General features: G+C 33.5%; 2 protein-coding genes across 2 annotated transcripts in view; both read left to right on the forward strand.

Annotated features, from left to right (window-relative positions):
• LOC119637032 (NACHT domain- and WD repeat-containing protein 1) overlaps positions 1-14,992 on the forward strand; it is a 97,503-nt gene that overhangs the window by 46,243 nt on the left and 36,268 nt on the right. The gene's annotated exons all lie outside the window — the stretch shown is intronic.
• Positions 7,571-8,593, forward strand: LOC119637030 (kinesin light chain-like). Its single transcript, XM_038032803.1, has one exon. It carries the CDS (start codon positions 7,571-7,573, stop codon positions 8,591-8,593), a length of 1,023 nt encoding a protein of 340 aa, XP_037888731.1.

A 14,992-nucleotide genomic window follows, 5' to 3' on the forward strand; every position in this document is an offset into this window, starting at 1 on the left:
TAGCGATTGCTTTCGAGTGGAGTTTTTCGGAGTTTCGACATTCCCCCGAGTAAATTTTTAAGTAGCTTTTGAGTTATTTAAACTTAATTTTCTTCCATCGTTTTTTTTACACTTATTGTTGTACAATTTTTTGGGTCTGGCAATTATCTGATGCGGTGAAATTGCTTTCAAATTTTTCAAATGTCTTTTTAATGAAATTTTTAGGTTTTCCACATTAAAAGCATTACAAGAATTTACCATTATCGCCTTCTGCGGATGTCGAATAAACGCATTACATATATATACGTTACGCATACATTTGTGTGGAGGTTTCGTCTTCTTTTTTTTTCAAGTTATTCGAAGTGTAAAATAAATAAAATTCTTCAAGAATGAAAGAAGAAAAAACTGTTCTTATACCCAAGCTAATAACATTTTATTACAGTCATTCGCGGAGGACGGAGGCACATTAGATTTGCAAGAAAGTTATGCTTGCTTTGAATGCGAAACTTTAATAATAATATCGTCGTGAATCAATAAATAAAAATTGCGTGTTGTCTTGATGATTGGCCATCACTCGCACAATCATTAATAATATTTCAGAAAACTTGAAAGAAGAAATTTTTTAGCTATTTGATGGGCGAAAATCTGGTAAATTGTAAGGATATTGTTTGCTTTTTTATTATTACGTCTCTTCATCATGCTAACTTCCTTAGTGAAGATTTATATCGCTTATGGATTTTATAGGTTATTATTGTCAACTGGTATACTGTTGAAAATTCGCTCATCCCCGGGGGATAATATTGTCCATAAACGAGCTTATAACTGTAGTTATTTTGTTCTTTATTTAGTTTATATACCTAAGTTATACTAAATGATGCGGAATTCCATATATAAATAGCACTACCTTACTCTAGATGTTGTAACGTAAATTAGGTTAGTTTCACTACACTTGCCTACAGTTAGTTATCATCTCACTTTTGCGTTGGCTATGGATTTTCTTAACTCCTCATCGCGTCTTCTTGACAGCCCTACCAAACGAACTCTTACAGTAAGGCTGCGGTAACAACTATTATTGGCCGATGAAAGGTTGGTTGTGTTATTGGGTCCCTTTTCGCGATCGATTGGATGGCGTACTTTCTTTCCATCTGTCATGTAACTTTTACTAGCATTCATTATGAGTGAAGCACTGGTCTACCGCACCATAAATCGACTCCCGGGAATCTGGGAAACTATTATTACCAACAAATAAAAGTAGAAAGAAATCAAGCATTATTTTATCATTTTTCTTCTCTTCACGGTGATCGTTGTGGCAGCGCACTGCCAACTAATGGACCTAATGAATTAGTCAATAAGTTCGTACCATGATATGTAAATGTCGCCACTATCGACAAAACCGCATAACTCTTAGTTAGTACCAACTTTTAATTTAATTTAGTGACGCCATCTTTTTTATTTTTGGACAACGGTGACAAATCCTTTCTAGAAGTGATTTGACATTGTTTCGGAATGATCGTTGATCCTCGCCATCTACTCTCCAAAAAGGATTGCAATGTTGCCTTTGTCTGGCTTTACTCTGAAGTACATCGTTTAAAACACCATTGTGTTTCGTCCAAATGTGGGCATTTCTCTAGACTCTCCCAAACGGACACGATGTGCTTCATATTTTCGTTTCTGCATTGACACTGCTCGTATGTTTGAAATAACAGAGATAGCCCGAAAAGTTTTCGTGCCGAGTGCCCTTTCCCCACATAAGGTTTAATGTTTGAGATTAGGTTGTAGACCAACCTTGACGCCAAGAAATCTTCCCCTGGCTGCTGACATTCTATTAACATGTTCTTTCGTTTTGATTTCCTTTGACTTTTCTTCCTTTTCTCTTACCTTTTAGAATATTTCACTGTTCTCCCAGTAGCAACACGATGAGTAGAATTCATGTCAAAAGCGCTGAAACGGGTCCTGAAACTGTACTGCAGGCTAATATTTTGGTTCAACGTGTAACATCTTTGGACTGTTTGTAACTTTCGAACAAGACGTTAATTTTGTAATGCTTTTCAGCCTAGTTTTGCACGCGGGCCATGCTGTATATAATTACGTATTATCAATCGGCTCTGGCTGTATTGCTTGTTACAATCTTTTGATTTTTGAACTGATCTGCAAAGGGATGCGTGCTAATTTGTTGCGGAGAAAAAAAATCAGAATCATATCTGCTGAGTTGGCTAGCTCAGCAATGATACGTGCTTCCGTCTCTACAAGCTTCGATCCTCTTTAAATGGCACTTGAGATTAAACCTGAAAAGAATAACGTCAGTAGTTCGATATTCAGATGGACAATGAGTATTTTCCCACATATAGCCGTCCCAAAAAGTGTTACGTAAGCGTAAAAAGCCGAAATATTTACCGAATAAAAAAATAAGAATAGTATTCATGACATGTTATAAGCAGGTTGCAAAATCTTATATATGGTAAAAGAAACACAACGAAACACAACACTTACACATGCCCACTAGGCTGTAGACATTACTCTGTCTCTTCTATTCTTTCTGACCATGTCAACATGTTACACGAATAGCAGACATCTCCTGAGGGATAAGTCATAGGTCATAGCCTAATTGAACAAAGCTTACGTTTAATTTCAATGTGATCGACTTGACTAAGGCAACTGATTGATTTCCAGTTTTATCCTGGATCACTACAAATTAAATGACGCTTTTACTAGATTTCTACATGTCATGTATAATAAGTTTTTAACTTGAAGAATTTATCAAAAAGTGCTGAAGATTGTAGATAAACATCAACAACAACATGAAAGATTTAAAAACACATAACTGCAAACGTTATGCATGTATGTAATGTAACATGCATTTATGAATATTATATATATGTGTATACATTACATATACAAAGTTTTGAAAAGTACAACAAGATCGTGTAAACCAACAATGGCATACATACATATAAATAGATTTTGAAATGTTGAAAAGTAAGACAAATGACCCTAAGTGTAGACGGGTGGAACCGAAAGCAACAAGCTTCATAAACGTAAACATAAACTTGCATTTGCGACACACACACATATATATATATATATATATATATATATATATTTATACAATACATGTGTATGTTTTAAAAGCATTCAATGTACTTGAAAATGATTTAACTATCGTTTGACTTGTCAGACAACTGCAGTGTATTTATTGGCACCCAGTCATACATACATATGTGCCATAATAAGTAGCAAGCATCTTTCCGATTAGAAGGAGTGCATAAAACGATTTTCATATGTTTTTAAGCACTTAGAGCTTAGAACGAATACAAGTAGGAACTTATTGTCAGCATTGTCTGTGTACAACACAAACGAAAGGAAAGTTTAGTAAATTATGGAATACACGGGTTAAGTGCATGTTTATACAAATATACACACATCTCTTGTTTTACACGGTACTTAGCTTACACATTTCTATATCCATCACCGAGGGCATATTCATTTTATTAGAACGTTTGCAACACCCAGAAGGAAGCCTCAGAGACCTCACAAAGTATATATTTATATATATATATAAATATATATATAAATAAAATATATATATATATATCCCCGATCAGCATCAAATTCCAAGCCAGTTTAAGCATGTTCGCCCGTTCCTTTGCGGTGGGAAAGATCCAAAAGAAGGGACAATGGTGAACACATCAATTGACTGAAAATTCCATTTCGATCCGTTTTCACATCGGGATTTCATTGCCTGCCAGGCAAAAAAGCAAGAGTTTTCTGTGGCTTATTGTAACTGACGATGAAAAATAGAACTACTACCACAATCACGATTTAAGACTTTCAAGCCAATTTCTCGATGATCACACTTGTATTGTAAATACAAAGATGAATGTATATATATATATATATATATATACATTAATAATATTATCTTTCTGCAAACGTTCAGTTTCATTCTTCACAAGCGTTTCATGAAGTACAGTGCTTTATAAATTATTCTAATATATATATATATATATATAATCCTCTTATTGGCACTATGCACACAACAGAAATGTAAGACACAATAATAGCAAAACACGAATTATTTATTATAATTATTATTTTTATTGGCATAAGAGCTAAACATATGTTATTATTAGGCATTAGTTATTAGGATTTTCATCAGCAATCACGAACTTATTCACGTTGTGCCAAGGCTTGCAACGTGAAGCGGGCAACGGGGATGGTATCGTTTAAAAGGAAGCTCACGGTGCGCATTTTTAAATGAAAATATAAATTTAACCAAATTCACCATGAAGCTGCACAAGTCATCGTCATGAGAACAAAATTAATGATTTTTACACAACTTGAGTTACAGTGTTATTTGAGTTAGCCGGATGTGTGTAACACCTACAAAAATAAAACACAGACCCGCCTTATATTGTATCGATTGATTTAGAAAAATTTTCTGCATTCTTTTAAGCTGTCTGTCTGTCCGCCAGTCCGTCTATAGCTTTATCCGTCTTGAATTTCTTTGCCAAATACTCTCGACGAAATTTCTCTATTGCTGGTTCCAGTTTAGTTAGTAATTACCTATATCGAAACACGATTCCGTATTTCATTATTTCAGAGAGAGGCAAATTACAAGGTTTGAGGTTAAAGTTGTGCACATGGACCTGACGGGATTAAATCATGTATACTTACGCCGTACTCTGAGAAGTTACGTGTTGTAATCTCAAAGATTTTTCATCTCTCTTTGAAAACGGGCGTATTCCCTTTGTGTTGGAAGAATAATTTCCCTATTCCAATTCGCAAATGTAGAATTCGAGTAGACATCGAGTTGAGTTATATTAGTTTTTCGCATTCAATTTTTGCTATTAAATCTTTTATTCTTCCAGGACCCGTTTTCTTTAATCTATACATTGATACATGATCTCCTCTTGATGATTAAACTCAGCCCGATGTTAATACACGCTGACGATGTTAAACTGTTTTCTTCCTTCTTCTGGGAATCGCAATCGTATCGCACCAGCTTCAAGTTGACTTAAATAGTTTGCTTATATAGTGCTCGTTAAATTTTCTGAAATTAAATATAAAAAATGGCAAGCAGGTCTCCTTCTCAAAGGGGAAGGGGGTTCCATTCGATCAACGATTACGCTTTAATTTGCACATTGAGTTCCCTTTAAGTAAAGCTAGGTCCGCGCTAAGTTTTATTAAGAGGTGGTCGAAAGACTTTAAAGATCCTTACCCTATACTTGTGCTCAGTTAGACCAATACTTGAGTATCCTTCCTATAGGCGTTATTGTAGATTCAATTGAATCAATTCGAAAGCAACTCTTGCTATTTGCCCTTAGGAATTTGGGTTGCGACCCGCTTGTCTCTCTGATTCCGTATGAAAATAAGTTGCTCCCGTTATTCTTACCGTCATTTGCGAAACGTGGATTTTTTTCTTGGTGTCCCCTTCTTAATTCAGTTAATTCATGGTACTATCGATTCGTTCACATTGCTTGGTGAGATAAGCTTTAATATCCCTAACCGCTTCTCTAAGCAATTCATGTTCATTAAGCTGAGCCAATGAATATAATAATGAGCTGTCTAATCTGTTCAGAGTTTTTTGCAGAAACCTTGATAATGTATATCACTTTATCTCAATATCGGACGCTTTAAAGTCTCCCAAAACAACTATGCTTAATAAGCGCGATTTGCTTATGCCTTAAGATCTCACTATAATTCGAAAATTAACTGGTGTTGTTGGTTGCCAAGCTTATGCATGTTTGCAATGGCATAGCGGTTCACTTGCAACTTGGTTCTGTATTAGTTGTAGGTGGGCCTCTGTGTTAGCTGTTTTTTCTTTCTTTCTTATTTATAGAAAAATTATTTATTTTTTTTTTATTCTTTAATTCTCTCTATATACTTTATACTAGTTTTTAACATTAATTTATATAAGATTTATTTCTAAGAGTTAATTGAATTCGGGCGTTGATCTATTATATATAGCACATATTTGTGTCAAATTTTAGCTTCTTATTTTCACTTTTGCAAGTGTGACGATTCTACATGGCGTTGAACGAAATGCTTGGTAATGAAAACAATAAACAAAACTTTTTTCTATTTTCCTAGTATTTCTTAACGAAATTCGCATCAACGAATCGCGAATTCTACCTTTTACAAAAAGTAAGAGTGACCTTCTTTACAACATGTTACAAACATGTACTTATAGAGCATTTATGAAATATAACGACTTTTACTGGACTACAGAACAATAAAAGAAACGGCGTTGACCGACTTGATCAACTTATTCACATTAATGTCAGTCTTTGTTTTATTTCCCAAAACTTCTGAATACTTCCTTTCTGCTTGTGTCTACAGGTAACGCTTGGCAAGATCTCAAATGTTGCTAAACATTCGGTACATTTCTTTTGTCTTTCGTACCCTGTTATTGCTTGACTTTTCGGAAAATTCTACACAATAATGAAAAGAAATAAACAAGAATCGAAAATCGAATAAATTCTTTAATTACTTCTGGCAAAGTTTGAAAACTTCTTTTATGACACTTTGTGTATGAAGATTGCTGACAAAAACCGGGAAAATCCTTTATAAACAATTTCAAGTTAATAACAATAAATAATCCGCAAACAGTTTTTATTATGATGAAATTTATTGGGAAAGTCAAAGTAATTAAGCAGTGCCACAACTTTGCAACCCTTAGTACGTTAATCCTTATCTCTACCATCCTGTGTTGACTTTCATTTACTTCTCTAGGATAAAATGAAAAAATACGTGATAGAGTTATAGTCACAGTTAATTCTGAGATTATTAAAGAAACTTGAATAAAAATTAATTATCAGATTAAGGTTCAACTTAGCAATTGTCCTCCATATCGTGAACAAGTTAATAACAAATATATTTGAATTCTATTTGCAGTTAATCGAACAGTTAATGTTCATCGTCGAATTACTTAACTAATATTTCCAAGTTTGACTGAGCTATCAATTCTATCACAGAAGTTGCGCCAAATTTATTAAATGCAACGCATACATCGCTGAAACACTCTATAATTTTCCATTCCCCTCACTTGGCTGTATAGTATGAAAAACGAAATTGATTTCTCCAAGTTTCTGCTGGTGTGAGCCTCATTCAGTTAACGCTAGGATTTCCTTAGTATTTCTAGAAATTTATTTTTGACTTAAAATGTGTACTTTACTTAGTTCGGTTCATAACTGCACAGAGGTACCTACATTCAGGATTAAAATTAACCCGATAACAAACGTTCGACCTGTTTATGATTTTCATTTATTCTTACGCTTGCATATCGGGTTTTCCTTTTCAGCACATATCGTATACATTTAGCGAAACTAAATCAACAAGTTAGGTAGGCGGTGAGTAGATTTGATCTGAAACGTCAGATAAAATGTGTTTTTCTTTTTCGCTTTTGGTTTTTCCCAAAATATTTCCTGAAAGAAATGTGAAATGTTTTACGATGCTAGATATAAATACGGGACTAACTGTGAGCTGTTCGACAGTTTTATATAAACACGTGAATAAAGCGCAGTATTTGCGTGCAGTGATCTATAAAGTTATATATTGAAGAGAACTTAAGGAAATTATTCAAATTGAAATAATGTTCGGCAACTTGAATACTTTTTACCCGAACTTGGGAGGCTCATGCTATGGTCATCTTTCTGTCAATACGAGACAAGATGCATTTCCCTGTGGCGGACAAAAGTTGGTTTGGAACTCAAATGCAATTGAAACGATAATGATATTGAATGCTGCCTTGTGTAAAATCAAATATGAAAATCAAGAACTTAAGGCGCACAACCGTCACTTGCAGAGAGACAACCAGTGCCTAAAAAGAGAATTATTTGAACGAGAAGGACAATTGCATACTATGCAGATCAGAACGACGGCTTTAGAAGAAGAAATTAATTACATGAAATTTAAAACAACAATGACAAATGCTAAGAACAGTAGCTTTATAGAGGAAGAAAATCAAACCAAAAATCTCAAAAAATCGAATTCTCCTAAAGAAACGTGTTCAAGCTTAAACCTACTCTTTAATTTGGCCGTGCAATATGCTCTCGAAGGTAAATACGAGATCGCGGTTCCAGTCTGCAAGGAAGCTTTAAATGCTTTTAAAGAAACCAATAATGAATACCACGTCGATGCTGCAACTTTACTGAACTTTTTGTCCTTAATTTGTGCCAAATATGGTCTTTACTGTGAAGCTGCGCAGTACTTGGAAAAGGCTCTTCTTATCAGAACACTTAACTGTGGCTTTACTGACGAAACTGCGATAATCACTTTAGGTAACTTGGCTACGCTTTATGGGAAATGTCAATGGTATCGTAAAGCAGAAGAGATTAAAATAAAACTTGTGCGTATTAAACAACAAATGCTTGGCGATAATCATTTGGAATTAGCTGAACATTTGATTGATCTTGCCATGCTATGCCAGCAACAAGGTAGATATGAAGAAGAACAAGTTTACTATCATCGAGCAGTAAACATTTATGAATCTCAATTGGACGCCAATGATATTCGCGTAAAGCGTGCAAAACTTAATTTAGCCAAATGCCTTATCGAGCAGCTCAAATTTCAAGAAGCTGCTCTGTTGTATCGGCAAATCGAAGGGGTCTTTTAAAAGCGCTCTGTTGTTCACCCAAAGCCAAAAGAAATTTGTTGACGCTTGGCTGTGGGAAAGTGTGGCGTGACGATACAGTTTGATAAAACACAACAAGTGAACAAAGTCCAAAAAAAAGCTTTATTTAAACGTTTGATACCAAATTTCGAATTGAAGAAATCTTCAACTCTGATATATTGATCGTAAAAGTGATATTATTTTTACAAACTAGACTATATAGACTGGAAATATGAATTAATTTAGTTATAAAATAATCTTAAGAGCACTTTTGAGTAATCCCATGATGTGGTCATACATAATAAAAATTAAAAAAAAAAAAAAAATAAATAGTTTTAACTCTAATCATAACGGAGTAAGTCTGCGATGTTCATTTCAACTTTGAACTTGAATTTCTTTGATTTTCTTTATCAGAATTGAAAACAAAATTTGTGGGTTGTCTTTGATTTGATATTTTGCTTGCTTGTCTATGCTTTCTTTTTCTATCAAGAAAAACAATACCATTGGAATTATTTCTGGTATTCTCGCAAGTGACCAAGAGTCAGATGGTGGTGTGATTCGTTATGGTTTAACTTACATTTATGATAACTTTTTGAAATGAATATTAGTACGTTTTCATAATTACAGGAAATGATGAAAAATCATGAAAAATTAAATCTATTGGGAAATAGTTATAAACATGAGAATAGTTAAAATAATAATATTCATAATAATTTGAAAAAGTTAATTAATTATATATATTTATATAACCCACTCCATTAGTAGTGCGAGGATATGTCATATATTATGTAGTAAAACTGCCTATTATTCTCTGCCTGGGAATCCTACTGTCCCTAATATGGATGACGTCTGCTTGACGGCAGTACCAACAGAAATGTTCGTGTCAAGACTGGTGCCCGACACATCGGGGGATAATATAAAAAATTATCTTGCAGCAAAAGTCCCATCCGTCAATTTGAAGCGTGTTCGCATTTTCAAATTGGCTCCATCTCAACCCATAACTGTCTGGTCTTTTAAAGTGCTAGTTCCGAAATATGGAAATTGTGTTAAACAAACCATTGTGGCCAGTTGATTCCTTAATAGAGAAATTCATTCCTCGAGATTGTCATCTTAATACTAGCTAAATGTTCCTTCATGCCCAGTAATTCTCATTTACTAAAACGTTAGGAGCATGAACTCAAAAATTTGCTTCATTTAGTGAAATGGGTAGGCTCTTATTTCCTTAATAGATTTAAGGCTGTGTTTAACTCCATCGCTTGAATCGCACAAATTGTAAAAAGTAGATTCGTTCATGGACTTAGGGGCTTTACTCGATAGGCTTCGTTTTAATTCGCACATTGACCTCTTTACAAATAAAGCGAGGTCAGTGCTTGGATTTATTAAACGGTAGTCTAAGACGCTTGAGGGCTCTTACGTTACAAAAAGTTTATATATGAGCTTAGTTCGACCAATACTTGAATATATGTCTTTTGTGTGGTATATAGATTTAATAGAATCCGTGCAAAACCAATTCCTGCTCTTTGCTCTTAGGAATTTGGGCTGTGACCCGCTTGTCGCTTTGCCTCGTTACGAAAATAGATCGCCCTTGCCGTCACCTTGAAAAACATAGATTTATCCTGTGTGTTTACTTCTTAATCAAGTTAATAAATGTTGCTATCGCTTGGCCTACATTAGTTGGAGGACTGTTTATGAAGAAACTGTGCTTTGGTAAAGCTTAGTCAATATGGAATTGAAATATAATTAGGAGCTTTTCAATCCTTTTAGAGTCCTTTGCAAAAGTCTAATTTAATCTCATTACCGGCTTCATTAAAATATGTCATAGCAACTCTCCTAAGCACGCGCGCTTTACCCATGTCGTATCTAGATTAGCTTCTAATCTCGATATCTTCGTAGGATTCGAAAATTTAACTAAATTTTGTCACCAATACCGGTCGCTAAACGTTGGCATGGCTGCAATGACCTAGCTCTAACAAGGTTAATGATACACTTCTATGCTAAATGTGTATATGTGTGTTTTTATTTTCTTTTTATTTTTGTGTTTATTTATTTATACATGAATTTTGTTCTTTTTGTTTTCTCTATTTTTATTTTAACACTTTTTAATCGTTGCGAATAACATTTAGCATAAGATTTATTTCTAAGAGCCAATCAAGTTCAGCTGTTAGTTTATTTTAGTTGAATTTTATGTATAAAATCATGAAAAGTAAAAGCAAGGTTATCAAAGAGTGTATGAAAATAAAGTATAGTTTATGGTGTATTATCACACTGCACTTTGTCCGAAGCAGTGTAAAGCAATCAATGGATAATTCTACCCGACTACAAAGTTCATTAGATTAGACAGACACATATGTTTAGATACTTTTAACAATGCAAATCAGATCTACATGATGCATCTATTTAAAATTCGCATGTGCCATTTTCAGGGCTTAAGAAAATCAATTCATTTAGTAAATATTTCAAAAATATTTGTTAAAGCTTAGCCAATCAAATGGGATAGTTAATCATTATTGGTACAAGGCGACGGTACAACATGTTTATAACTTTTATGTTTTAATTATAATAATCGCTAACGTTTTTACAAACCATTTACCATTTATGGCCCATCAAACGTACTAATTACAAATTATTGGATAACTTTGTGGTTTTCTTTTTTTTTGTTTTTTATTTAAAATGCAAATATGCCCAGACATACGCTAAATGTGTTTGGATTATTAAATTTATATTTAATTAATTTTGTGTTATTTACACACAAACGAATTGTTGAAAGCAAATTTTTTTTTTGCAGAGTTGCACTAAAAGCTTCCAAACTCATCGCGACATTTTTAATCCGTTAATCCGTTTTTCCGCTAAATATCTGTCAATTATTGTTAATCGAAATTGAATTTACTCTCGACTAATTCTCCTCATCAAAAATGGCATTTCCTTAACAATAGCTTTCACGTTCGCGAAAGTCTTAACATTTCATAATGTTTGACGTATACGCGATTGTCTACTTATTTGAAAAATTCAGTTCATACGTACTGTTGTACGTTTCAATGCATAACATCCCAATCTTGCCGTTTCTTGTTACTCAGGCAGAGAGAATGTCTTGAGTAAAAAACAAAGTTTGCCGTAAGACATGTTTTGTCTTCATTTTCCAAATTTTTTTATTTATTTGTTTTTTTTTTTGGAACTTCTTCATCAAAAGTCAACTAACAATTATACAGTTTATTAGTGACAAGGTTATATAACAATTTTTTTTTTTTTGATTTCAAAATGAAAAAACGATAAAATCATTTAGCTCCCAACTTGGGAGTTTTTTATTACTTAAAACTGTTTTTTGTAAAGAAAACGAGTACAAAAGCTGCGCATTTGAGATGAATTTGCAACACTACAATAAGTTAGTATGTGAATATCTTGCCTGCTCTTCTCATAATCACTTTTATGTTTATTCATTTCTTTTTCCATCCAAAGTATTTGTGCGACTTCGTTCGGTAGTTATGACAAATTTCTGATATCTTGCTTAGAAAATAAATCCATAACACAAACATTCTACTTTCTTGGAATGAGACCGAGACCGTTTGTACATTTCACTTTAATTAAGGTGGGAGCCACTGTAGTCACCCAAAAAAAAATGTTTGACGGCAGAAAAGTTGGTAGAATAACAACATTGAAAGTGTTTATCAATCGTATATTAAATTAACAAGAAAAAATTATTGTCAAAAGTATTAAAAAATACCAAAACCCGAAAGCTTCCCAGAAAACAACTAACGAAGCTATATTCCTCTGGGGCGAATCTCAGCAATCATTTTATTACACAGATAGCCATTTGCTCGTGCTGCAATACGATAAGCGCGATTAAAACCTTCAATTCTTGGCAAATGGCGATGATTGCCAATGATTGAGGAGTATTTGAATGAAAATGTTCAATTTTCGATTAATAATCATCGGCGTTTATGCCGGGCTTGACTATTGATGCCCTTTCTCTGCATAGTACATTCAATTTCCTTGTTTCGAATTTTTTGGTTTCAAAATTTTTTTTTTTCACATTAAAGCAAGCAATAACACTATAGTGGAACACGGACCACGATTAAATACATCATCCTATAGTTTTCTATACGTTGATCTTTCAAAATAAGGAGTTGATGTGGTGAACCGAATGACTTTCTAATTAGTCAAACCATCTTGAAGATTATGGGATAGTAGGTTAAACACAAAAAAGCAAGACGGACAGACGGACAGACCTTGCACTATAAGTGATGTAGGATATAAAAACGTTCTCGGATGTCTTAATTAATTGAACATCGCGTCTCTTCTTGTTCGTGCTTTTCATTGAAAATTACAATCAATATTCAGATTTCGTGCAACTTTATATTATCGAAATGACGAAAGTAACTTGCTTGTTATAAAGTGTGTAAGTAGAATATTTGCGAAAGGTAAGGAGAATCGAAAAGTGAGTCGAAAGGGATTCGAGTCAAGCGAGTTGAGTCGTAATATCAAAGCGAATTAAAGCGTTGCAAGTTTGAATTCTTTGAAATAATTTTTAAATAGATTTCCTAAGAATTGTAAATAAAGCTTAAACTATCCTAAAAATGGCAACTCAGTGGTACGTACTTTATTTCAAAAGCACTTGAATAATAACATAAAATTCATTAAGGGCCGATTGAAGCGACAATATTCACTGTGATGCAAAATGTCGTGACTGCTAAGGAGTGCTCAAATTTTAAAGTCAATTGTTATTTATTTAACTTTATATAATCTTAACACAATAATAATTATTCGTAGAAAAACTTGATCTACGTTGTTAAACGGGTTCGAACATGAAATATAACAAGTATTAATATTATAAAGAATTTCCGCTAGTAGTTTCGAAGCTCATTGAAATTTGCAGCGGGTATGAATGTCTTAAAATTGAGATGCCAACAAATTCCGAATCGATTTAAGTATGTTCGTCTGTCGGCCTTTGTCTTATGTTTGTCTCCCGGCAAAAAATGAATATATCGGCTTTAAATTAATCAACTAAATTAAAAGTTCATATGCACGCAGGTTGGCATCGAAAATGTTCAGAATCGTTTGAAAGACACCTGGACTATACAACTTAAGAAGATTTATCTCCACTTCCTTTGTTTAAAAGCAAAAATACTTAGGTTTTTTCCATATTAATTATAAACTACACAATAGATTCCACATATACAGTTGATCCTACAGTACCTAAGACAAATGGAAATGTTGGCCCCGCCCACCTAATGAAACATCATATTGAAAAGTTATTCTCTAGCTACAACGTTTGCAAGCTGCAGAAGAAAGTTTCAGCGACCCCTTTAGGGGTACACGTCCTTGATCACCATTAAATACTGAGACCATCTAAGCATGTCTGTCCTTGGGTCTGCCCGTCTCTGTGGTTTTGCGATTCTCCCAGTCAACCTAAACTGAGGATACATCTGCTGTCAATAGTCAAAGTTTTTTGTTCATTTTATTCATATTCTATATATGAAGTGAAGCGGAAAAAATGAAAAAATTCGACCATATCCATGCAATATTATGGACTATGGAAATTTCAAGAAATTTTCTCTTCTTGAAGAAGAACACGGCTACAACTGAATATAAATTTTGTAACTTGTTCTTATTAAATGCAAACGAGAAAAAAACACATCGCCTAAGTTTCCAATTTTTGTGGAAAGGGAACCTTTTGACATTTACATCCACTTTTATTGAGAGTTTATTTTTATTTCAATAAATTTTAGCTTTCAATTTTTTCTAATTTAAAAAATATCAAATTACTTTTACTGTAATCGGTAACGTGGAAAGGTATAAAGGAAATTTTCAGAACTCTCGATGCCGCTAACTTTGGCTTAAGGCAACATATCTTCTCTGGAAATTCTTAAAACTAAAATTTAGACGAAATTTAAAAAAATCCACCACTTTATCCATTATTTCTAACCATCCCTTAGCTTCATATGGTATTCAATTCGACCTCCTCTGATTTATGCACACTTGTGTGACCTCAGGTGTACATATACATACATTGCATTCGCGCACTCTTACTAAATGCTGCTTATTAAATTTTCGTACATGAAAACTAATTCACATTACAAAAAAAAAAAAAAAAAAAAAAAAACAATTATAATAAATTAATAAATATCGCGTTTATGCATTCATGCATGTTCGCTAGCGTTCATTTCAATTTTGTCCATTTTTCCCGCAAAAATTTACCCAAAAAGGAAAAACAAAATATTAGCGAACAAATTTATTTAATGGAAACATGTAAGAAAATTTTATTCGGCTGCAACGAATTTTTCATACCCACCTCCTTTATCCTAAAAAAAAGGCTAGAAAAGGGAAAAACTAAATTTCCATTTCCCATAACTTGGGGTAGGGCGTAACTGATTTTTGTAAGATACACGAGGAAGTTTCTATCGTGTG

This window comes from Glossina fuscipes, unplaced genomic scaffold (assembly GCF_014805625.2).
Source record: "Glossina fuscipes isolate IAEA_lab_2018 unplaced genomic scaffold, Yale_Gfus_2 42, whole genome shotgun sequence".
Lineage (NCBI taxonomy): Eukaryota > Metazoa > Arthropoda > Insecta > Diptera > Glossinidae > Glossina > Glossina fuscipes.

Excerpts from the sequence above, each read along its gene's own strand:
- LOC119637030 (XM_038032803.1), top strand. The coding sequence starts at position 7,571 with ATGTTCGGCAACTTGAATACTTTTTACCCGAACTTGGGAGGCTCATGC.